The 24478-nt window shown below is 33.9% G+C and overlaps 3 protein-coding genes across 3 annotated transcripts; 1 reads left to right on the top strand and 2 right to left on the bottom strand.

Annotated features, from left to right (window-relative positions):
• Positions 1–753: 753 nt before the first annotated feature.
• LOTGIDRAFT_238595 (hypothetical protein) lies at positions 754–7748 on the bottom strand (the record flags this gene model as incomplete). Its single annotated transcript, XM_009050740.1, has 10 exons — positions 754–840; positions 1305–1434; positions 1548–1615; positions 2848–2968; positions 3772–3862; positions 4555–4631; positions 5260–5399; positions 6018–6055; positions 7048–7179; positions 7619–7748. 10 exons carry the CDS (start codon positions 7746–7748, stop codon positions 754–756), a joined length of 1014 nt encoding a protein of 337 aa, XP_009048988.1.
• A 1264-nt stretch (positions 7749–9012) lies between these two features.
• Positions 9013–11479, top strand: LOTGIDRAFT_238594 (hypothetical protein). Its single transcript, XM_009050739.1, has 3 exons — positions 9013–9103; positions 9460–9650; positions 10266–11479. The coding sequence occupies exons 2-3, from the start codon at positions 9469–9471 to the stop codon at positions 10963–10965; spliced, it is 882 nt and encodes a 293-aa protein (XP_009048987.1). The 5' UTR covers positions 9013–9103; positions 9460–9468; the 3' UTR covers positions 10966–11479.
• Positions 11480–14099: 2620 nt separating this feature from the next.
• Positions 14100–19958, bottom strand: LOTGIDRAFT_173269 (hypothetical protein; the record flags this gene model as incomplete). Its single annotated transcript, XM_009050738.1, has 5 exons — positions 14100–14145; positions 14680–14749; positions 15329–15658; positions 16654–16986; positions 19859–19958. 5 exons carry the CDS (start codon positions 19956–19958, stop codon positions 14100–14102), a joined length of 879 nt encoding a protein of 292 aa, XP_009048986.1.
• Positions 19959–24478: the final 4520 nt, after the last annotated feature.

Genomic DNA, 24478 nt, shown 5'->3' with positions numbered 1-24478 from the left:
CAGGGACGATAAGTCATAGACAAAGACTGGTTACTATTTTCTAGGTAGATAAAGTGGTAATTGATGTCGATCTATGCTGCGTTCAATACCACTTATTCCACTTGAAAATATGTAAACTGTTCGTTGACGGACCATAGTAAGTAGGAGTGGGAAGGGGGCGTATTTTTTTCTATTGTCCGTCAACAATATTTATGCACATCCAGGGATAATAAGTCATGAACAAAGACTGGTTACTATTTTCTAGGTAGATAAAGTGGTAATTGATGTCGATCTATTCATTACCACTTATTGTACTTGAAAATATGTAAATTGTTCGTTGACGGACCATAGTATGGGAAACATTTGCGAAAGGTCGATCATCTGGAATATTAGCTTGCGCATCAAAATTCAAAATTTGACTCTTGAAAGAGGTGGCCTCCACGTGGCAAGAGTTGGGCAGTGTTGTTGATTTTAGTTTGAATTGTCAATACTGACGAACAACCTCATCGACCTCCTTTAAGGCACTATTAGTATTTTTCACCTGAAGTACGTGCAAAAAAGGGAAAGATGGGTAATAATATTAAATGGTCCTGATTCTGACCCACGTTAAAGAAAGAGTTCATTATAATCATCATTTACACTTAGAAATTATTGTGGAAATAGATCTTAGCCCTCGGGATTCCGAACATTTAATCTGATGCCCACCCTCATTATGAATGGGTAGTAACTATCCCTGTGCAGTGTACAATGGAATCCAAATATTCTTGGTATCTATCAATATCCTCGTTGCCAATTGACTTGATACTGTAATTCGTCACCTTGAATATATCTATTATAATTATCAGCTATACATTCAGCTACCTGAAAACAAAAATAACATATAACTTTCAGATGTTGAAGATAATCATAATCGTTGGTGTGGACCTCGGCTAGGGTAGAGGGTTTCTGAAAACCGTCATGATTCTGAAAATTTTGGAAACTTTCCTCCTCGACAATTTTGTATTTTAATTGATTTTAACCATTCCAGTCCATAAACCAGGCTACGCTATACGCATTAAGCTCTTCGGATTTCGTTTTGCGGTTCGGATGGTTAGTACTTTGTTTAATCAATTCTGATTTAGAATACAACAAATTACGTGGATCGGTATTCATAATATTACATCCTCTATAATCTATGTTTATCTTTTCAATAATATTATCCAAAATAGAATTTTAAAATCAGTATTTTTTGACTTAAACAAATGTCTTAATCGTTTAATACAGTTGTCTACAAATCACCTCACGCGGGGACAATCTGGAAGTTTTGGCTAGATTTAACATGTTACCTGTTGCGATAAGGAAGGCCCAGAAACGTGTGGTGTTATCGTAACGTTAGGTAGATCCCATGCTGGACTAGATTCAGAAAGAGGCTCCGTTACAAAAACATCTAATATTGCTCCGCTAAGCCATTTATTTCTGAAATATAACACACATTTTTTCATTATCATGGGCACTATTCAAACCGCAATATGATACTGGTTTTTTTAAATCTCTCTTCAATGTTAAATTTCTGTTATCCATGTACTTACTGTATTGCTGTTATAATTGTCTGTTCATCTATAACATCTCCTCGTCCTATATTTATCAACACCGGTTTCTGTTAAATAAAACATTAATATTACATGTATAATATACATATGAGTAAACTGGTATATTATAATTATGGTAAATTATAGCTTTCATTATAACAAACTGTCATTATGGTACCCCATCATTATAGTAAAATATGGTTACCTATCATGATGACAAACATGTAAAGTGGTAAACTATCCTTTTGATAAATTATTATTATGGTAAAATAATATTATGGTAACTTCTATTATGGTAAAGTTTTATTGTGGTAAATAATGCAAAACTATCATTTGGTAACTTATCATTATGGTAAACTATAAATATTGTATAAGTTAATGATATTATGGTAAATTATCATTATGGTAAACTATTAATATTGTAAGAGTTAATGGTATTGTGGTAAATTATCATTATGGTAAACTATTAATATTGTAAGAGTTAATGGTATTATGGTAAATTATCATTATGGTAAACTATCAATATTGTATACGTTAATCGTATCATGGTAACACTATCATTGTGGTAAACTATTAATATTGAATAAGTTACTGGTATTATTGTAAATTATCATTGTGGTAAACTAATAAAATGGTATATCAGTTTATGGTATTATTGTAAATTACCATTGTGGAGAGCTAATAATATTGAATAAGTTAATGGTATTATTGTAAATTATCATTGTGGTAAACTATTAATATTGTAAGAGTTAATGGTATTATGGTAAATCATCATTATGGCAAATATTGGATAAATGAATGGTATTTTATCATTGTGGTGAGCTATGTATTAATATTGTATAAGTTAATGGTATTATTGTAAATTACCATTGTGGAGAGCTTATAATATTGTATAAGTTAATGGTATTATTGTAAATTATCATTGTGGAGGGCTAATAATATTGTATAAGTTAATGGTATTATTGTAAATTACCATTGTGGAGGGCTAATAATATTGTATAAGTTAATGGTATTATGGTAAATTATCATTGTGGTAAACTATTAAAATAGTATATAAGTTTATGGTGGTAAATCATCATTATGGCAAACTAATAATATTGAATAAGTTAATGGTATTATTGTAAATTACCATTGTGGAGAGCTATTAATCTTGAATAAGAAATTAATGGCATTATGGTAAATTTACATAATGGTAAACTAATAATATTGTGTAAGTTAATGGTATTATGGTAAATTATCATTATGGTAAATTATATATATATTGTATAAGTTAATGGTATACCATATTTTTTTTACTTACTCTTTGTGAACAACATGAGAGTATTTGGCCTGAGAGTAGATTTCTGGTATCAGGGGTACTAGGTAGAATACTACAGATATAATCACAGGATGGTAAAATATTCTCAAGCTCTTCTACATACCTAGAAAGAAATTATGTGCCAGGCATGACGTACAGTGGCGGCGCCAGTTGGGGTTAGAAGGGAGGGTAGGGGGGCATTTACCTCCTAGAAAAATGGTTTGTACCCTCAACTTCATCTCTAACAATTTTATATATAAACCTCGACAATAATTGTCAGTAATTCACGCTGAAAGTTTCTGTAGCTGAGAAATATATCATGCAATGTGCTTTTTTGATATATCCGAATAGAAGATATGTATTAAAATTGCAGGAGACATCTGTCTCCTATGTCTCTACGTAATTTACGACTCTGATGATATTTCTATCAATATAAAAATGTATACTCATATATGTATTTGTATTTTGTATATTTATAGAGGGAAACTAGGGCAAATTATATGAACTGGGGGTACAAATACAGTGCAGAGTGACTCAATTGGCGGACATCTTTTGAGGCTGAAACAGTCGCAAGCCTCACATACGTAGCGTCTGAAAAGTTTCTTAAGATAATTTTCGAATAATTGAATTTAGTTGGTCCATTCTGACACATATTATTTTGGTGCAAAAACGTATCAAAATCAAATCTTTAAAAAAATACAGTAGTGGTACAATTGGGGTGCAAATCTTTTTTCTCAGCCTGTACCCTCACTGGTGTCGCTACTGGTATTTACAGATAATATTTCTTTCATAGACTGAAAGAAGAACATAAAACAGTGAACGTATACCTGAAATTTGGAAAATTTGGAATATTTTTTATCAGTAAATGAATTTGTATAAAATACTCTTAGCCTACAATTATAAGAAAAATACAATGAAATAACTCACCCATATTGATCTATATACTGACTAGCTGACTTGGATTCTCTTCTCTTTATACCAATCACAGTCAATCCTAAACTCTTACAATATTTAGAAACTGAAAACAAATAGAAATCCCTTCTTAAAAAGATCCCACAAAAATATTTCAAAAAATTAGGAATTTCCATTCCAGAGACTTAAGTATCATTGGTAAAAAAAATGGCATCTGTCCCTTTAATATAGATTGGAAATATAATACTTGACCAGTGACGTGCGCAGGATTTATTCAAAAGGGGTCGGACCGTAGGTGCGAATTCGATTGCAGAGTATAGCGGCATGAGAACGTTTCAGTTGAGCTGGTGACACCGTATCTTTATAGCTCTCAGAAATATTATAGAAAGAAAGGCACCTTCTTGCATGTTCCTGAATTTTCCAGTCATCCAGTGCGAATATGCGAACGATAAAATTCGCTACGACACAGGATATCATGTCATGATGTGTTTTTTTTTGTATTTTTAATTTGTATGTTATAGTAATACTATCATTGGTTATAATATAAAACTAAACGACCCCGCCCTCACCAAGACATGCTCTCTATATTTTGAATACAAAATCTGCGTTTTGAAATCAAAGCTTGATGCATGCGGATGTAAAAATATCTGCTGGTTCGATCCAGATTTTGTTCTTCATTACACCAGAGAAACTATGACTTCTTACGTTAAAATTAAAACAGACCATACTCCAACCCAGTCCTGTATGATATGGTCTCTATAATGAACCTCTTGCCCTTACATAAAAATCCCAACTTACCTGTATTTCCTATTTGTCCCAGTCCTAAAATACCAATATTTAGAGAGGACAACGGGCGAAATGACTTCAGCTTTTGCCTGAAAATATAAAAAAATATAAACACTATTAAATTCGAGTTCACAAAGAAGTTCCCCACTGTGTCTGTAGGTGTCTGCACCTACACTGTAATCGAGCAAATCAAAACTGAAGTGTAGTTACTATGATAACTTCTGTTTATATAATGGCGACTAAAATGTTTATGCCGATTCTCGGATAGAAATAAACGTGCTGTTACACTTATATTGTACTATTCTGACATGTCATCTTTACACAATATGATAGTCTGTCATAACGACTCATTCAGTCGAGATGTATACCTAAAAAGGCAATTTGGGCAAAATATCGGGGCAATTATTTTATTCTTTTTTATAAGCCGCCATCTTGAAGTTTTTTTTAATCCTGCAAACAAAATCTGATTCGCTTTCTGTCGAATCAGAAAACAAAACAGCATAAAAAAGGCCTCCGGCGCACTCCGATCTCCCGACGATTTGAAACATGCTTAGCAGACTCTTTCAATAATAATTTATGAATATATCGAATCATACAGGGGATTCTGTCGTATAGTTATGACGCCATGTAAGTCAACTGATGTTTCTATATTAGCCAAGTTTGAGCAAAATTTAAAATCCATGTTGATTATAATAGGTAGTATCCTTTTAAACTTACTGTGCCCACTGGTGTTGACTCTGGTACTGGTAAGTATCTTTAAACCTTCTCTCTGTGGCTATAATATGACCTATAACATATTCACCCATAATCTCTCCAAAACCGTGACCCATTCTAGTCAGGGTGAACTTTGGATAGCCCTGAAATTTACAATAGAAATTAACAATCAATACCGGATGAAGAATGAGCCTTGGAGCGCCTTGAAAACAACTCAACAATTCTGTTTAGGTATAGCCATAAATTTACAAAGAATGACGGATGCGACGTCTTAAATAAAATCCAAACAAAAACAAACCTGGAGCGGAAGATTTTGGATGACCCATTCCGCCCCCATGCACCCCCCCCCCCCCTCTCTCCCTCTCTCCTGGCAGACCCGAATGCTAGTTTTTCGAGCATGACTCTCATAACTAAGTTAGAAATTCGGACAACTTCAGAAATTCCGCCCCAACCCCCTCGGACGCAAACCTGGCTCGGCCACTGCATTCTAGTACCGGTGGGATCCAGGTACTAGCACCCTAACATCAATAGATTTGGCTAAGTCATGGTCATTAACAGTGTTATTAACACAAAAATTTAGAATATGAATCTTATCAAGATACATTATCATACCCAATTTAATCAAAACCCATCGAAAGTCTACAACAAAAATGTGAACTATAGGACAATAATGTACGTCCGCACTGTAATATGCTCTCATATAAAAGAACATATTTATAGCTTTATCTTTTTGCAATAGATCAGAATATACCCGGTCTTACCTTTGATTTGTCTAAATTCTTTATGATGGCATCTATACCTGAAAAGAAATTATTGACATAAAAGCTTATATCCACGTGAAAAACAGAATTCAGTGTTGGCACAGTTTGCTGTGTACCCAGAGAACTTGTTCACAGGTTTTACCTCTCTACTTTTTATTATCTCCTTCCATTGTTTCCTCTAAATTCCATTCTACTTCCCCCTGTCTCTCCTTCCATTCTACTTCCCCCTGTCTCTCCCTCCATTCTACTTCCCCCTGTCTCTCCCTCCATTCGACTTCCCCCTGGCTCTCCTTCCATTCTTCTTCCAACTGTCTCGCCATTCTACTTCCCCCTGTCTCCCATTCCATTCTTCCTCCCCATGTCTCTCATACCATTCTACTTCCCCATGTCTCTCATACCATTCTACTTCCCCATGTCTCCCTTTCCATTCTACTTCCTCGTGTATCTCCTTCCATTCTACTTCCCCTTGTCTCTCATTCTATTCTACTTCCCCCTGTCTCTCCTTCCATTCTACTTCCCCCTTGTCTCTCCTTCCATTCTACTTCCCCATGTCTCCCATTCTATTCTTCTTCCCCAGTCTCTCCTTCCATTCTACTTCCCCTTGTCTCTCATTCTATTCTTCTTCCCCTGTCTCTCCTTCCATTCTACTTCCCCTGTCTCTCCTTCCATTCTACTTCTCCATGTCTCCCATTCCATTCTACTTCCCCATGTCTCCCATTCCATTCTACTTCCCCATGTCCCCCATTCCATTCTACTTCCCCATGTTTCTCCTTCCTTCCCCATGTCTGTATATCTTGTCTTCTCTTCTGTACTTTCTTCCTACTTCAATTAAACGGCATCAGAGTTCGCGTGTCAAAAAAAACAATAATAATAGTGAACCAATATTTCGTTAAAATTTTCTAATTTAGGAAGTGGGAGGACACATCTACAGCGATTTAGAAATAAAGGTAGAATGAAGTTTTCAGTTTACATGGCCACTGCTAATTACTGCTTATCAAAGTCATTCAGTCTGATGCGGACTAAAACATACCTGCCCATGTTGAGTTGACAACTTTTAAAGGTAAACTGGATTCATATAATAGTTGACTGATTAAAGGAGGGTCAGCCACTAACATTTCAGCATCCTTCAATTCAGACTTTAATTCATTAGTCACTTGGTTTTCTGAAAGAAAAAAAAGGGTTGTTCTCAAACTATTGGCTTTAAAATGTTTCAGACACAATTACAAGACTATTTTTTTTTATTATCTTGTCTTTTATATTTAAGACAAATGTAATTTCTAATTCGATGCTGTTAATCGCCAATAGTAAGCCATAATATATAATACAGAAATAAATTCTTCGTGGTCTTTAACCATTTACAATATCCAATCACATCGTAATCTTGACCCATTTACAAGATCCGATCACATCGTAATCTTCACTACAAAATCCACCCACATCGAAACCTTCACCCATTACAAAATCCGCCTAATATTACAATTAACCTGCACCGGCCTATTCACTAATTTACTATGTAACGGTACAGGTTATGCGTAGCGGTGCATTGACTAACTAAACTATATATGGACAGTATACGCCCCAGACCTAAAGAATTCACTTACCATTGAACAGATTATTGTTAATTTGTGAAATTGCGACATTTGGTAAAAGTTTCTGAACGTGTCGCAACAAATCAGGCACAACAGAAGCAATGTAAAGAACTTTTCCTACGGGCTTATTGGTGGAAGCCATATTGATTATCTCCCTTTGCTTTATATCTTTGCAGACGATCTCTTAAAATAGGTCAAGGACTGAATTTTCTGAATAAAATTGTTGAAAGAATAAATTAGACAAATCTTATTTCTAGAGATAAAGTTCGTTGGGCTATTTTGGCAGGTGTAAGAAAACTACTCTGTAGATTTAAGCAAAATGAATGCACTATTGTAGAGAAATATGTTTGCTACGTAGACCTATTCAGATAGTTTCAACTAAAAATATCAAGCCAATGTCCCAACTAAGGGCGCTCGGATGTCCCCGTCTCACACACACAGATATATCTCTCTGTAGTAAGACTTACTCCAAGAGAGATATAACTATACAAGTCTTACTCCAAGAGAGATATAACTATACAAGTCTTACTCCAAGAGAGATAGGCTATAGCCATACAAGTCTTACTCCTAGAGTAATATAACTATACAAGTCTTACTCCTAGAGAGATATAACTATACAAGTCTTACTTCAAGAGAGATATATATCTATGCAAGTCTTACAAACATATTCTCAGAGTGGTAAAATATTTCGGAAGATTAAAGAAGATTCTGACTGACGGTAAAACATTACATTCCTTGGAAATCAGTTCTTTATCATGTATTGAATTTTTTTCTTCTCTTTATACGCACAGATATTATAAAAGTTCGCCTAAACGGCCTACCATGAAAATTACTCTTGCGCTCTGCGATATACGGTAGTATAATACCGGAAGTAAAGAATCTCACCCAAGAAGACACAGCGAAATTCACCATTTATTACCGAGACAGATTCAGTTTCACGGAAACTGTCGAGGATTGCCGAATGACGTTCACTTCGTGTACACCGTGTGTACATATTATGCTATATTGCAGTTCTAGCTTCGTGCCAGATGATGATAAGAGATATAATAAGAGGTATTTAATACGTTTGAATATAACTGAGTTTCAGCAAGACACTGTGTAAATCTATACGCTTTGGATTTTTGATCAAGATTTGATCTCTCGGGTAAGTCCTTAATTTTAGAATTTACGAAATCCAAATTTATTCTTTTCAAAAAGTGAAATTGTTCTAAAAGAGATTTCCATGGTTCTCTGCTGAGAACACCCCCACTTCTTTCTTTGTTATACTATTTACATGTATTCAAGATCAAAACCAACCCCCGAATATGGCAAACCATGGCCAGATACCACATTGTAAATAAAAGTACAAAGTCATGTAAACCAACCGATTCAACAGCTGATTGTTGTCAGAAACGCTCTGTTTAATCTTTCATGTAAACACTCATGAAATGTTGGCTATTTATCAGGAAGATAGTGCAAAGATTTGTATATGTTCAGTAGTTGATATCTGATATCAAGGTATTTAAGACAAGAGAATAGTTAACTGACCGGATATATATTGTGAAAGTTGTCGACTGGAGAAGGGTCTGAAAACTATAGGGTCTTTTTTTTCTTAAGACTTTCCGCACCTCCGAAGGTGTAAGTTTTCTGAGACATTTATTTACCTCGAATCCACAAAACCCTGAATCTGGGGCATCACCTCTTCCTTCAGGATTATTACTTAAAATAAAAAAAACTTCAGATGTGAAATAAATCACTCCATGAATAGGGCAGGAAATGCATTTTGGCAGTGAAAGAAGAATACATTTTTCAGTTTTTTCTGACCCGAGGGGTTGGTGCCATGTCCCTTACATATTATTATAATCTAATTTTAGATCATAGTGATGAACATAAAGATGAGTATAGTTGTTGGTATGATAATGGTTTGTTTGATGTTCAAGCAGTTGGTATCAGGACGGATGTTGGATCTAACTTATGTCTTAAAACCTGGTTCACCAGCTTATCCTGGAAACATACCATTCAAATTAACACCATTGAGAAAGGAAATGACCTCAGGAGGGTTTTGGTAAGTATACAACTGATATAGGTTCTTAGTAAGCCAATCTGGAGTTCCGATTACTTTCAGTACATAGGAGATAATTCGCCATCGCGGGGCCGTAAGGAAGATAAACCGATTTCGCTCCTTTGAAAGATTTTGAAAATGAGTGTGACAGCTGTAATATTATCACATTTAGGAGTTTTCACATTGCCGCCTCTGCTTTATCAAATTGTGTTTGGGTCTATTGCATTGCATATAACATCAATAACGACTCTAGTTCGTTTCGTTTTTTTTATTAGTTTTTATTTTTAGTTTAGTCACTTCACAGTAGGGTCTAACAACCGGAGTCTTGAACATTCGTCAAATTAACCTTTTGACCTTTGAGTCCCCACGATGCGGTACTTGACGATCACGTAGTTTTATCCGCAATGACCTTTCAACCTCATTAAATTACCCCCCTTTATACGTGCTTGGGCAATGCGTAACACTGATGTGACTTATTATTTACAACTACCCTTCAACATTTTTAACTGAATTAGAATTCTAATTTCGTTTCGCATTATTAGTAAAAGATCTGTAAAACTATTTGAATCTGTATCCTCTTCCATCTTGGTTTTAGAGTCACACGTCAATATTTTTCAGGGTAGAGTTTAACTGGTTTTCTACAAGCGAGCATAAAGGAACTCATATAGATGCTCCCAAACATTTTATAAAGCACGGATTGACCTTGGAACATATACCCATGGAGAGACTGGTCGGACCTGGTGTGGTATTTAGAGCCATTGAGGAAGCCAAGAACAATTCCGATTTCGAGATCTCAAGAGAATGGTTGGTGAATTGGGAATCTCGGTATGGTCGAATCCCAGAAAAGTCGATAGTTTTCATGCATTTTGGGTGGGGACGTGAGGACAATAATATGAATTTGCTTTTCGGCTCTGAAAACACCGAGGACACAAGTACCTTTCATTTCCCAGGAATAGGAGGCGACGGTATGGAATTCTTGGTTAAGGAGAGAAATATATTTTCAATAGGAACGGATGCAACTTCAATTGATATCGGACAAACAAAAACATACCTTGCTCACCGAATGTCACTCGGCAACAACGTCACTGTTTTGGAAAACGTCGCTAAATTGGACCAACTTCCGGTAACTGGTGCTCATATTGTGGTCGCGCCCATTAAGCTTTTAGGAGGATCAGGAGGGCAAGCACGCATTATAGCATTTATTGACGAGGATCCACTGACATCTACAAGATGTTCCGCTTCTACCTTCTATGTTTCATTTTATTGGGCTTTGTTCGGTCTATTTTCAATGGCTTTTGGATTTCTTACCTTTGATTAAATGGAAGAAATTTGCAGAAATCGGTTGTCCTCCTTGCACAGAACAACAACTATCGGCGAATTAACCCAGTCGGTCTATATCACTCATCACGGAAGCGACGTAACTCATCGAAATATTTGAATGATGTCGATAGGATTTATGAAATTCAAGTTTTTTCACACCGTTCTGTAGTAATATTTTTAACTGTAACTTTTACATATTATTTTATCAGTGCTGTCTATCTATGGGGACATTCTAACTTTCGGTTTAAAGAAAAAGTAATGTTGCTTTCATACGAAGTGGATTATTGACATCCCTGACATGTTGGAAGCAATTGAAAACAATACAAAAAATAGGAATTTTCAACAGTGTTTTAATCATCCGACAGCTTCCGACCACCCCGATAGTCCTACATCTCATTTTGAGACTTGATACTCGCGAATTGAAAAATACGATTTCGTAGCATTCGGAGACTATCGAAGGATTAAAGGCACCACAAACTTCAATTTAAGTGAAATAAATAGATTTAATCGTTTGACTCCTTACTTTATACAATTACTTATGATAATATAAATAGTTTACACTATATAAATGGCAATTGATATTCTTCTGATTTCATACAATTACTTTTACATAATATTATAAATAGATTATAGTTTATATATATAACAATTGATATTCTTCTGATTTTATACAATTACTTTTACATAATATTATAAATAGTTTATAGTTTATATATAACAATTGATATTCTTCTTACTTTATACAATTACTCTTACATAATATTATAAATAGATTATAGTTTATATATATAACAATTGATATTCTTCTGACTTTATACAATTACTTTTACAAAATATTATAAATAGTTTATAGTTTATATATAACAATTGATATTCTTCTTACTTTATACAATTACTCTTACATAATATTATAAATAGTTTATAGTTTATATATAACAATTGATATTCTTCTGATTTTATACAATTACTTTTACATAATATTATAAATAGTTTATAGTTTATATATAAAAATTGATATTCTTCTTACTTTATACAATTACTCTTACATAATATTATAAATAGATTATAGTTTATATATATAACAATTGATATTCTTCTGACTTTATACAATTACTTTTACAAAATATTATAAATAGTTTATAGTTTATATATATAACAATTGATATTCTTCTTACTTTATACAATTACTCTTACAAAATATTATAAATAGATTATAGTTTATATATAACAATTGATATTCTTCTTACTTTATACAATTACTCTTATATAATAAAAATCTTACAGTATATAACAATTGATATTTTTTACTTTATACAATTACTCTTATAATGTGATATAAATAGTTTACAGATTATATATAACAATTGATATTCTTATCAAATATTAATTTATATAAAATAATTATAGTAATTGATATCAGATTAAGCCAGGTCAATGTGACTTGAAAACTAATCAACCTAAACAGGTTGAAATATTGATCAAAGGGAGACTACTGTGTACAGAGTATAAAAAATATATAATAAGCCATTGGGAAATAGGATTAAGTCATAATTCTTGTAATTATGAAGCAAGTACATATACATGTAGAAGTTTAAGTCTTCAAGGAAATTGTTGATAAAGCTCAATTATTTACCCGGAACACTTTTCAGAATGCAAGCTGGACGTTCAATGAAGCTAAATGATAGACATAATGAAATAGTGAAATTCTAGGGTAATTCAGTAGATTCGATTCAGTGGATTAGTGGAGTCTGAATGAATTGATATCAAATTGTATAATATTTATTCAATTATCAAGAAACAGACGTTAGGCTTACATTTTGAAAAGTGGTTAGGGGTGCGTAAATACAATATATAAAGAGGACAACATCTCTTTAAATAATTTTCTATGTTTATTACTTGCATGACAAACATTGTCAATTAATGTTAAGGCACGTTCCAGATCCGGTTTCTGGTCAAATATCTACATTATCTTTCTATATCACTAATTACAATGTAAAAATCAATTTTACAAATATTTAAATATTGATCAGTACTAGAGTATATTATTATATGTTATCAACATGTGTTATACCAATTCAAGATTACGAACTTCGTCTTATACCTTGACTGTAAAATCAACCTTTCTTGTATCACGGAAGTTTGTATTCGCTATTCAATGATTCAAGAAAGTTGGATATTTGAGTCAAGGTATAAGGCGAGATTTCTGTTTTTCTGTTGTTTATGGTTGTTTTGACTACTGCGGGTGTTTAGTCACTGACAATAGCAAATTACCTTATTAAAATAATGTGATCATCCCAAATTATACCGTTACATTTTTTCTACATTTTAAAATTATCGAACTAACAAAAATATAACAAAAGAGATACCAAAAAAGAAATATTGTATCTGTTCGATATCATATTCATTCAGAGGCCTCACATTTTTTCACTGGGTTCTAAAGATACGTATTCTGCAAGTATTAAGAATTATTTACAAAATTTACAAATTTTGGCACACCATTCACCGTCATAATATTATATACAGAATATGGCACAGTTAAGTAGCAAGTACATGCATGAATACGCACAAAAAACAGTTGACTCGAGCTATTTGGAAGAATTCACACTTTCTCGTATACATGTACACAACAAACTATTATTTAGTTAGACCAATGTCAAATGCATTGTAAGGACATTAAGTCTGAACCAGATCGACCTCTCAACCTGAAGAATCTGAGCTACTGCTAGCAACAGGCGGCATCCATTAGTTCATCCAAGTGCATCAACAACTGAAAGTCGCGATGGCCCCGAGTTGCCATTTTCTATATGGAACACAAATTGGATCTTGTCGTTGATCTTGAGATCCCTTTATAAATGGTGCACGATACTACACGTATCGCTTTTAAGCGAATCTATATGTACGCACATCAAAATAACCTCATATGATGCATTTTCAATCAAAAGACTATCATACCACGAAATAAACATCTTAACACTACTGGTACAAGGCACTCTGTGACTTGGTTCTTCTCTTAAAGAGTTCACATAACTTATAATATTAATCTGTTTCACAAATTTACACAACCCTGCTTTAAATAGAATTGCGGACGATACTTTGATGGCACTTGAATCAATTATTAAAACCTGATTTCCTTTATGATGCTCCAACTTTGTTTTGTTTTAGCTTTTTCTTCCATACACTGCAATAAAGAAAATTGAAAATTCAAGTCAGAAAGAAAAAAGAAACGAAACTATAAAGGTTACAAGGATAACAACTTTGGTTCACAAAGAATAATTTCTACCAATCCTCTTAGCATTGATATTTTCCGGATTATCTGTACCCATTTACAGCTGGAATTATGAGTGAAATCAGAATTCACAACCATCATTTGTCCCACTTAATCCAAAGCCCTGTATATAGAGCTTAGACTCAACCATGTAAATGACGTAAAGAAACAACACTCTAACCGACCGTGCTACAGTCGAGTTTACCTAAAATTTAAATAAAATGAATTGAATCTTCGGATGTGACGTTGACGTTGAAACGTGATCAGATGAAATGTTAGATATTCACTATACCAAACGGCCTACTGTGAAAGTTACGCTAGCACTCCGTACAGATTCAGCTTTACGGAAACTGCCGAGAATTTCTGAATGTCAACATACGTTTTGATTGTATAGGTTTATAATAGTATTACACCTAGAGTAGCACCAATAATCACATAAATACTTACCATAATAAGATTACAACCAGTACAACAAATAATAGTATAACACCTAGAGTAGCACCAATAATTGCTCCAGCTGGAATAGAAAATTATATTCAGTTTGGAATTTCAAAACTATTCGAACTCACTATGCCATTTTAGATTAATTCACATCGTCTCGTCAACACGTCCAAAACTATTATATAATTCTACCTTGTTTAATTTCAAACCCCGAAGTATTCAAGATGTCAAGTCATTGTACAACTGGCCAATCAACATGCGCTTCTACTTATGGTTGGTTTTGTAGATATGAACACACGCATTAAACTCGAGAATAACATACATGTATTTTGAGCAATTTATTTCAAATAAAAAGGGTTGTTTGATTTGTATAAAGCCGTCTATGTATTTACTTTACCAGCATAAAGCTCATTTCGGTCATACTTACGTATCCAAATATGTTTTTGATTTTGGACAAAAAATTTTTTACCTCGTGAAACAATTTCTAAAGAATATGGGCCTAACAGATACGAAGATGTCAATTTTGATTTTTTTGCTACCTAGTCTATCTGGAAAATTTAATTTCTACTGATCGTACTGGACTGTTCTGTCTTCCATACTGAATAACAGGATTAGAACGCACGAACGAAAACAAATGAAATCAACATAAACTTACTTGATATAGATGTTGGTTCTGTGGACTTTGCCGGGGAATCGTCAGTTGTGACGGGAATAACCATAGTGTCATCTGTAGTTCCTGACACAGACGGCTTTGGAGTTGGGGGTTTATCATTGGAAGACGTAGTTCCACCACCGGAAGATGTCGTCTCTCCACCGGAATCTGTTGTTTGACTATTTCCTGAAGTACTGGACGAGGTTAACTGATCTGAACTAGTGGTTGTTGACGTGCTCGTTGTCGTCTGCGACGTTGAAGTAGTTGGAATGGGGGTAGATGATGTAGCATCCGGTGGAGTTTGTTGACACGCTAAAGTTATTTCTGAACTTGCTGAAATAAAATTGAATGTACTTTCTAGTATTATGTTACGAAACACAGTCTGTCAATAAAATGTCTTAAAGGGGTACAGATTTTGTAGTTGTACCGCGGACACTGCTAGTAGCACCGATTTGAACCATTCCAAATTTCGGTCAGAAGTCTGTGGGTCTTGCAATTCTACTGAAATTAACCGTTAAACATAATAGCAAATAAATATCGTAGGTACAATCGTTATGCCATCAGCAGCACTATAATCAGACTGAGCTATTGTATCACGTTATCAAGGAAAATACACTTGTATTATTTTACAGCCATTACATGGTACAATCTATCCTTGTCCCACTGTCATAAATTGGCATTGAGCATTTCACAATGGACTACGTTCGAAACTTGTTTAAATGTAAAAAGATAAAATACACTTAAAGGGATTGTAAAGGGATTTTCTAAAACATTTTATGTGTATCGGGCTTTACGTGATAAAGTATATTTTGCGATAAGTGACTTCATCAAACATATAGTTTTATCACAGATTGAAAATTGAAATGGTGCAAGGTGATGCTATACACATACAAAAATACGAAAAACCTCTTTACAATCCCTTTAATGCATTTATTGATTTATGACCAAGTTACCAAAAATGGCCATTATTTTAATTTAGTTTAAAGACAAACTAAAACCCCAATCATAGGCGGACGGGCCGAAGACTTGTTGGGCGGAGGGGGCAGGCTGGTTTGCCCGAAATTTTCCCACGAAGTTTACTTGTATTTTTCTTTGTTTTCGGGTTGCCCGATTTTTTTTTCGGTCGCTGTCAAATCACCACCCGTCTCGTACATCTATGATCCCGATACAACCAAGACATTGAAGATTGAAACTCAGTTTACACATTATCACTGTCGACTGCCAATGGAGCCTCCAAATCACATGATAATATACGATCATTATTGAAGTATTTTATTTACGACTATCACCTCTGACTAAGAAAGTGACCGATCAGGATAAATACTTACGTGTACTTGACGTTACATTGAAGGAAAAATCAAATCCTCCAGAACGGGTCGAGCCGGACACTATACTTAGCGTTAATATGTCTTCAGGGTACATGGTATATTGCGGACTTCCAGGTTGGGAACAAGAGTATAGTCTTTGTAAGGTACCAAATTCAAATTTTAATGCGTACTGACAACCTGATGGTGTCCTCGTTTCAGTAAAAGTAACTGGGTACATAGCAAACTGATCACTAGAAGAAACTTGTAACGTACAGCTACAATCTGTACCTCCGCCATGTTTCCCAGTTAAAGTAACCACTCGTCCTAATACATTTTCCTTACTACATATTGGTGCTGAAAAAAAATAAAAGAATTTGAATTAGTGGATTGTTATACTGTTGCTGCTCAGTGACGGCACCAGCCTTGGGATACAAATATGGGGCAGACTGACTCAATAGGGGGACAACTATCCATGCTAAATTAAAAACACTGTGGGGGCGTCATATCCGCATGCCTGAGAGGGTTCTTCCAAGAAAATTTCAGAAAAATTGAATTGATTTGGTACATTTTGACACATATTTGTTTGCAAAAACGTATATAAAAAATGTTTTTAAGTTTGTTTCAAACAAAGTGGGTACAACTGGTGGTGCAAACAATTTTTCTGCAATGCAAATGCACCCCTCCCCCCAACTACCCCCAGTACCCCCAATGGCGCCGCCGCTGCTGCTATACTGCTGCCGAGGATACTGTTTGTCTGGTACAATACACACTTCACTTTTTGTTTAAATAACAGAAATATTTCATGCTTGTCTGATGCAATACAGCATAAACTTGTTGTTTGAATATCAGAAATATTTCATGATTTGTCTGGTATAATACACACTTCACTTTTTGTTTAAATAACAGAAATATTTCATGATTTGTCCAGTACATTACAGATCTTACTCTTTTACGGTTTGTCGGCTACGATGCATACTGTAATTGTTGAACTATGTAAAATTTGCATTTTAAATGAATATAGATTTCCCATCAAGAATAAGAACAGTTATTCTTAGAATAATTTAGAATTTTTGATCAAACTACAATCGAATAGTGATGATGGATAAATCAATTTGCATTACAAGTTGAACAAATATTACAATTTGTATACCAGGTAAACCAATAAGCGATCTTTATTCGCTCAACTCTATGGTCTTTTGTCAGAGAAAATCAGGTCATCTGTGGTCAATGAACAACTAATAATATCTATTTCTACTTGATTTATTATACCTATATAGTATAACACGTTTTTTGTTAATATACTCTATGTGTCACATTCACGACGTGTTTGAAACTAGTTAGTGAATCAGCAAAACAAATTGAAGATCAATAAGTTCGTCTAAATATTAATTGGATAGGTATATTGTTTCACACCTTCAAAATGGAGGAATTTCTTACACCATTTTGCATTTATTTCATCATCATGGTTTTGCAAGTTTTTTTGGAGGAACCAATAGACAAACGTTTAATTGTATTTGACGCCGTTGGAGTTTGCGAGTCAAAACTGAAGTTTTTCACAACGATCTGCGAATCAAATCAAATTGTATATTATTCGCGAAACTTTCTGCCAAATCTAGAATTATATAAAGAACTTACAACAGTAGCGATGACATTGAGAACTAACGTCATTTGTATGAAGTGAGCAATGGGGAAATATCAGTATATGAAGGAATAATGCTGTTATACAACAAGGAACATCTGCATTGCCTTCGACAACAACTAATATAGCATTAACTGCGAAGTTTATTCCATCAACGTATCAAAAGCATCCACTCTCAATAATTCCTTTATTCGTATAGATTGACATGAATTCAATATAATAGTTCTTGTAGTAATAGTGTATTAGCTATAGTATCTCAAGTCAACAGACTAATATGATCGTAAATAAAGTATGGTTACTGATGAATAAGTATCTAATTAGTTAGGTACTATTTAAATGTCATTACATATTGATTATTGTACTATCAACGGATAACTTTGAACTTCATAATAGCGAGCAACATTGGATGAAAGGGATCGTTAAGAGGTTTCCAAATTTTTTATGTGTATCGAGGAAACCATTTGCATCAATTTGCACCATTCCAATTTTCAGACGTCAGTGGTCACTGCAATTCCAGTAAAACTAAGTGTTTGATGACGGCATCATTCGCGAAGGGCTTATTTGATACAAGCATATTGGTGGCGTCATAAAACACTTATTTCAGGAACCACAGACGTCTGGTTGAAAATTTGAACGGTGCAGATTGATGATACCAGTGTCCTCGATTCACATAAAAAAATTTGGAAAATCTCTTTACAATTCCTTTAATTGCTTAAGCAACAAGCTTACTTTTTTTTAAACTAGATAATAGTCAAAGGGATTACATCTTTTACAGTTTGATCAGAGATGATTGAGTGCCATTTGATCCAGGTATCAGAATTTATATCCCAGGTTGAGTTTGTGGATTAAAATGAACCGGTGGCAGTTATGAAAGCCTAGATTTGTCAATATCAAAATTATCCCAATAATGACATAATTATTGTCTCGTTAAACAACCCATAATTTCAGTCCTTAACGAGTTCATAGAGAGGACCCTCAAGATACGTGTTCATGCAGCAAGAGCATTCTTTCTTCATGTGTCATACAAAATTCACTATGGCGTTGAAAACCTGCACAAATATAGCCACTAGACGGCGTTTAAGGTACGTCTAAACTCGATTAATAACATTAAGTTCTTTTTGTGCTTCCTTGGATTTCAGCAACAAAAAGATCTCGAGTGAATCATGCATCAATATCTATGCCCCGAGCGATGTATCTTGTACAGCTATGTTTTAATTAGAGGGTGGTATATCATCATACTGAATACATAAATATGTAATACATCATAATTATCTTTTTTTTAAATTTTTAAAAATATAGCCTGTAGGCTTGGTAGCCATCTTGAATTCTTTGGTGATATATGCATGTTCAGTTGTAACAGCACGAGAAATCGCAAGAAAACCGGTCGTGGCATCAGTTCGTGGCATTATAGACTGGCAATTCATAAGCTGGCGATGTGATGTGGATGTGAATTGCTAGGGGATCAGTGCAACCCAGCGTATCATAAGTTTTAATGTGGTAGTCTTCCCATGCAACTCCTTACAAAATGAGTACACCGTCATCCAGCAAGTACCAGACCAACTCCAACTCCAGCACCCCACCCCCTACCTTCCCCCAATGGATTGCCCACTTCCTTGAAAAATCCTGACAACCGACCAATTCCCTTGATGCAACTAAAAACCATACACCATCGCCCCTCTGGATACATTCAAGTCTGGTTACTGGGTGTTGGGAGTGTTGGAACTCAGTACATTTCTTTCAGCATTCCGTATGCTTGAATGTGTCAATGTTGAAATACGGCTTCACGAACATTTCATTCCACGTCTATAAGCCTGTATGTCTTGTGGTCCTTTACGAATTAACGGCATCATAAGATCAAAGAAAACTAACAAAGCAAAGACATCTTTATCAATAATATATAACATCTCCATCATCTCTGTACACAGGAAAATACCAAGTGTCATTGTCTGAGAAAAGAATGGAACTGGGAACTAAACTATATTTTTACCCGATATGATCTTATATATACTTATTTAGATTATAATCACAAGCGATATTTGACTTGAAAATGGTTTGGAATCAATTCTGAGACAGGAAATTAATTTCCAGGTGCTTTTATCCAGTACTGAATAAATAAAAATCGTAATGGTCAGAAAACACTCAACATTGATGGTCTGGTAACAAAAAGTTCAAGAGAAACACTTATAAGCGTCTCAAAAGGTATGATCGTTCTTCTTTAGAAATAAAAGGCTGTTTATACCTTGACTATTTTTGTAAATAGTCTAAGAAGTCTGTTGCCAGAAAAATCCCATAACCAATGATTTTCTGATTCCATGATTTTATGATCTCATATTGATGGCTTGGTACTACTGGAAACCAATCGAAATTTGCTTTTGCCCACATTTCTAAGCGGCGACTTAACTGGTGATTTTAAATTCAATGATCAAATTCTTACGAATAAACCTATAAATCATGGCAGTTTCCCTTTGAAAAAAGACAGTTGGTTGTTATAACGTGAAGGAAAATACTAAAAGCTGGATTTGGAGCTGTGAGGCCTGATAATCATACAAAACTACGTATAGTTCTTACATGGAAATAACACACACGAACGTAGTTTGAATGACTTGATAAGGTCATGGCTATAACTATTTCGAATAGACACTAATTGCAGGTGCAACGCTTGGGCACTACATATGGTGGCATCTGATTAAAAGCGTACCGAAGATTGTGATATAGCAGGTGCCGACAAATTCTCATGTTCTAAGCATTAGCAAAAATGTTCGTCTGCAAGAACGTTCTGAAACTATCAAATTGGTGGGTATTTACAGCTTCAAAGAGCGTAGAAAAACACATAAAAACAGATGATGTTTTAAACGTTTCATCAGAGGACAGTTTTGGACAGTTTTGGACAGTCTGTGACATCTTTATTACTGATAAAGATGAAAACAAGACAAGGTTAAATCTTGAAAGTAGATGTCAATAGATGAATATGTTTACTTCATTTTTCATTCGATATATCACGTTTTGTTTATGTCAATCAAATAATAAATAGAGTCGTAACTATTATTTTAGTAGCCATCATATTTTGACAAGGCAGTGTCAACTGTTCTTCAAATATTGCAATAACATTTCCAAAATGTCCAGTGACTATAATATAAGGGGTATGTTGTAAGATTAAGGACAATAACTACACAAATCTTACCAATTCTTATCTGTTTTTACACATTGCTTCGTATTTAAAATTGAATTTACAGTATACCAAATTTGCACAGTTTTTCAATGACGTCTTTTCAAAATGACACGGCGTTTCTACAGGGAAAAGAGGCTGGCCCTGCTTTGCCCCTCCTCTCCCACTCAAATTTTCCATCATTTCACATAGTGAGAGAATGGCCCATGGCCCCCTGTGGCCTCTGCTCTGTTCCCCTCGCGTATGTTTCTTAGAAACGTCACTGTGTTACATGAAAAATACGATATATGGATATACTATATCAATACTATATAGATTACAATCATGGTAGTAGGTAATAAAGTCAGAAGTAGTTTATACATATATCTAAGTATTTAAATTGATTTTTACAATGATCTGAAAATGACCGTTATTCTTGCAACTTGACTGTTTGTTTGGTCAGGCATAAATTGATCTGATTGTATCTTGGTTGGTTGGAAGATGAGTTAACGTTCGCTTTCAGCGGATGCTGTTATCGCAAACAAAGTACTTGGTAGCCGTAGTAGTTGGTATCTCATGATGTCGACCTAGATAGCGCACGAATAAGACCATGCTTACTCTTTTCAAAACACCTGATGGTACTCCTCTTTTATAGGGGTACACTACTATAAACTTTTTACTCTCGATTTCGTCGTACTTTGGACGACATTTTGATTAACGGAATTTTGAGATTTAAAAAGTGCTTGTAATGATGTCAGTTTTATCCCAGTAAATACGAGTACCTATTGTGGATATACTATTTTTCCCTTGTGAAATTCACCGTAACCACCATACTTTAAATCAATAAAAATAATAAAACTGAAACATGTAGAAATAGATCAATCACTGAAACACAATGTGTTGATAATTTCCTTATCATGAATATTGATGATGTTCCTAATAAATCTATTCAATGTTTGATTACCATTATATTATAGTGGTTGGTTCTCTGAGTTACTAGGTTGCATAATATTTCTTAATATACAAACAAAAGATGTCTAGTAATGACAATATTAGGATTCCATTTCAGAATGTATAGATTATCATATGCCAATACATCGTTTACGGGGATTGAAAAGAGGTTTTCTAAATTTTGTATGTGTATCGGGGACTAAGTGTTTCATAACGTCACTAATCGCGAAGGGCGAATGTGATAAAGCATATTTAGCGATTAGATTTTTTGTGTGAAATTATAGAAACCACAGACGTCTGATTGAAAATTAGAAGCAAATTGATGCTATCAGTGTCTCTGATAAACATACAAATCTTAGATAACCCCTTTACAATCAATTTAAAGGATTTGCCGAATTGTTCTAATTAGTGTCATAGGTCAAATTTTCGCTTTTGTTGAAAATTGCCACATAGCCTATAGCTCTTTCTTCGACCCAAGTTCTCATATAGTTCTACTTATTCTATAGGATTCAATTGAAAATATCGGGTCGTTATGAGGGCATACACCAATTTTAGGTCTTACTGCTTAATCGACAATTAGTACTCTCCGTTTTAATTAAAATTCAGTTTGATCAAGTAGATATACATGATATATATATTTTCAAGTATGATTTATAATGTTTTGATAGTGAAAATTTTGCATACTGTCCCTTTAATATAAATGTACTGACTGTAATAACAATGCAATATAAAATAAGGAAAAACCTATTCGAATGATCAATCGAACATATAAATAGCCAAATGACTAAATGACTATATATAATCTTACTTAACACATATTTCTCCAAATAGGAAGTGGTATTATTGTTAGTTGACGGGTGTTATCTGAAAACATGTTTTTTATTTACAAACTAACAATTGTGTACACACTTAAGTGCAACCTATATATCTTAAGTTAAATCATGAAATATTTCTGTTATTGCAACGCATGAATTATGAATAATACCAAAATATCATGAAATGTTTCTGTTATTTAACAACAAGTAGTCTGTATTATACCAGATAAATCATGAAACAATTCTGTTATTTAAACAACACGCAGTCTGTATTATACCAGATAAATCATGAAATACTTCTGTTATTGAAACAACAAGCGGTCTGTATTATACCAGATAAATCATGAATACTTCTGTTATTTAAACAACAAGCAGTCTGTATTATACTAGATAAATCATGAAATACTTCTGTTATTTAAACAACAAGTGTAGTCTGTATTATACTAGATAAATCATGAAATACTTCTGTTATTTAAACAACAAGCAGTCTGTATTATACTAGATAAATCATGAAATGATTCTGTTATTTAAACATCAAGTGTAGTCTGTATTATACCAGATAAATCATGAAATGTTTCTGTTATTGAAGCAACAAGTGTAGTCTGTATTATACTAGATAAATCATGAAATGTTTCTGTTATTGAAACAACAAGTGTAGTCTGTATTATACCAGATAAATCATGAAATGTTTCTGTTAATTAACAACAAGTGTAGTCTGTATTATACTAGATAAATCATGAAATGTTTCTGTTAATTAACAACAAGTGTAGTCTGTATTATACCAGATAAATCATGAAATACTTCTGTTATTTAAACAACAAGTGTAGTCTGTATTATACCAGATAAATCATGAAATACTTCTGTTATTTAAACAACAAGTGTAGTCTGTATTATACTAGATAAATCATGAAATGTTTCTGTTAATTAACAACAAATGTAGTCTGTATTATACGAGATAAATCATGAAATATTTCTGTTATTGAAACAAAAAGTGTAGTCGGTATTGTACCAGACAAATCCTGAAATGTTTCTGTTCTGTATTGATAAATCATGAAATATTTCTGTTATTGAGACAACAAGTGTAGTCGGTATTGTACCAGACAAATCCTGAACTGTTTCTGTTCTGTATTGACAAATCATGAAATGTTTCTGTTATTGAGACAAAAAGTGTATAGTCGGTATTGTACCAGACAAATCCTGAAGTGTTTCTGTTCTGTATTGACAAATCCTGAAATATTTCTGTTATTGAGACAACAAGTGTAGTCTGAATTGTACCAGACAAATCATGAAACGTAT

The sequence above is a fragment of the Lottia gigantea genome (assembly GCF_000327385.1).
Source record: "Lottia gigantea unplaced genomic scaffold LOTGIsca_154, whole genome shotgun sequence".
Taxonomy (NCBI): domain Eukaryota; kingdom Metazoa; phylum Mollusca; class Gastropoda; family Lottiidae; genus Lottia; species Lottia gigantea.
This window is presented reverse-complemented; position numbering and strand designations above follow the sequence as displayed.